The sequence below is a fragment of the Penaeus japonicus genome, unplaced genomic scaffold (assembly GCF_977035675.1).
Source record: "Penaeus japonicus unplaced genomic scaffold, GWHDUDI00000001_assembly GWHDUDI00000011, whole genome shotgun sequence".
Taxonomy (NCBI): Eukaryota; Metazoa; Arthropoda; class Malacostraca; order Decapoda; family Penaeidae; genus Penaeus; species Penaeus japonicus.
The window spans coordinates 33,712,659-33,715,158 of record NW_028234413.1 but is presented as its reverse complement, the minus strand read 5'-3'; the positions used below and the strand labels follow the sequence as shown (position 1 = coordinate 33,715,158).

Genomic DNA, 2,500 nt, shown 5'->3' with positions numbered 1-2,500 from the left:
TTGCTGGAGCACAGAGGCATGGCATAACTTGATGCATAAATCCACTGACATTTATAAACAATTATGGGCCTACCCATCTGTTATACTTATTTTTTGTATATATTATTTATGTTCATGACCATAACTTATTTTCTCTTCATGTCCTGTTCTTGGTTATTACTAAGTAATGATTATGATTATGATAACAGTAGTATTAGTAAGGATGGCATTTATAAAAAAAAGTATAATTGAAGGTAATTAGTAGTTATGATAAAGATTGTTATTATATTTGATTTGCTAAATAATGTCCATTTCAGTTTTTAGGCTACAAAAGACAGTCTCAAAACCATGGCTGACCATGGCCGCAGAAATGTAAAGAAGCCCCCAGATACCAGCCAGGACACCCCTTTAATGACCCTCTTTCGTGTGTATTCTAAAGCCCTTGATGAAAAGAATGACAAATATGAGCGCATATATAAGACCAGCCGGGATGTGACAGTACGTAGCAAGAGGGTCATCTTCTCCCTGCAGAGAATACCTGGGTGAGAATATGGAGGAGGAGCTTTTGTAGTGGCAGAAGCATGTTGATTTACAAGGCTTTACCAACTTGTTGTTTACTTCATGATTATTTATGATTTGTTTTAGATTCTTCAGTAGATTAGGTTTTATTCATTAATTGTTTTGTGATATATTGTCAGTTTTTTATTTGCATAACTATTGCATAGAACTTTATCTTGGTTATAGATAAATATAACTAAGAAAAATCACCTGGATTTTCAGTTTGAGTGAAGAGGAAAAGGAAACGTTGATGGCATCAGCTACAAATGAATTACGTGACATTGAGCGTACGCTCCTAAAACATATTGCCATGGAACTTAGGGATGAGGAGCCACATCAGTTTGTTAATGCATTTACTTCAGGTAAGGAGAGAAATGAGGATATAGATGTAAACAACTGTACTTTTTATTGTTTAATGTTTGGTGATAATCTTACACATGGTGAAAATATATTGACAGCTAGGATTGCTTGTAATTTGATATTTAATGAATAGCCTCTGATTCGAAATCTGTATAGGGTGGGCTGTTATTGACAAACATCTCAGACTTATTATTCTAATAATAAAAATATTGATATCAATAATAGTTTTGAAATTAATGATGAGTATAATAATAATAATAATGATAATTATAATCACAAATAATGAAAATGATAATAAAATAATAATAAAGATGATTTAAAGGCTGTTAGTTACCTCATCTCTAGAAACAGCTGACTTCATTTATGGTGATGGGTACACATGATGGGGATAGTGGCCATAACTCCCTTTCATTTCATATCTCAAGGGCATATGCCCATGAGATAGAAATCTGTTCTGGAATACTGACCATTTTTTCCTACAATGGGTCTGTTAAGAACTTAACTGCAGTTTAGATGTAGAAACTAAAATATGAAATTGAGCTCATATCAGAAATTTAGTCATACATTGATTCTCTATGCAGGCATCCAAGAGTACATTGAAGCAGTGTCCTTCCACCACTTCCTGCTGACGGGCACAATCATCAGCCATGAGGAGGTGCAACGCCGTGTTACCTTTGGAGGTCAGGAGGAAGACCAGACAGACCTAGTCCCCCTCAGTGTGCTTGTCCAGCCCAAGGAGTACATCCTGGGGATTGCAGATCTCACAGGGGAGCTTATGAGGTTCTGCATCAAGAGCGTGAGCACGGGAGACTTTGAGAAATGCTACAAGATCTGTGAGGTCCTCAAAAAGATGCATGGCGGTTTCCTGTCCCTTGGTTACATACCAGCCAAGGAGCTCTACAACAAAGTCACTGTATTTAGGTCAAGTCTGCATAAGGTTGAAGAGGCATGCTACTCTCTGCAGCTGAGGAAATCAGAAGTGCCTGCTGAAATGTTGGGAGATGTCTTTGCACTCTATGATGCAGATGACCATAGCACAGGATTCATGTAAGATAGGGAGCAGCTGAATCATTGTATTTTTTTTTTCATGGGCATATTTTCTCATGAACACAAACTAATTTGAATTTTAAAAATATAAAAGATATACGACTCACACTGTGGCTTCATTTTTAACTTTGAGAGATTACATAATAAACTAGTTTACCTTATTTTTCTTATATTTATGGGTGATATTTTTAATTAATTTATTTTTTCTTTGTACTTAGTGATACTATGTTCAATTTGAGTACAAGCTATTTTTATTAAGACTGGTAAGATTAAAAAAAGTAAGTCATTATAAAAGTTATTGATGTATCCTACCAAAAGATATCAAATAATGCAGTCTGTGATCTCTGTGTTTCTTTCTCATTCTCAGACAAATTCAATGTTTCTTGTTGGTATAAATATTTTTACAAGTTGTAAAGTATTTTACATACCCTGTTACTTTTCTGTCTGTAATAGTCTGTGTCGATATCATAACGTAATCTTTCTTAATTAAGAATTTGTATTTACCTTCCAACTAGACAACAGTAATTATAGTACAATTAGGACATAAAAATATGTT

General features: G+C 34.5%; 1 protein-coding gene across 3 annotated transcripts in view; it reads left to right on the top strand.

Moving 5' to 3' along the window:
* Trax (Translin associated factor X) overlaps positions 1-2,500 on the top strand; it is a 44,689-nt gene that overhangs the window by 42,101 nt on the left and 88 nt on the right. For all 3 annotated transcript variants that reach the window (XM_086541966.1, XM_043030453.2, XM_086541967.1), the window contains exons 2-4: positions 297-521; positions 760-899; positions 1,479-2,500. The exon at positions 1,479-2,500 is cut by the window's right edge and continues 88 nt beyond it. In XM_086541966.1, the coding sequence (XP_086398092.1) occupies positions 328-521; positions 760-899; positions 1,479-1,948 (804 nt within the window). In that variant the 5' untranslated portion in view covers positions 297-327 and the 3' untranslated portion in view covers positions 1,949-2,500. The remainder of the gene's footprint in view (positions 1-296; positions 522-759; positions 900-1,478) is intronic.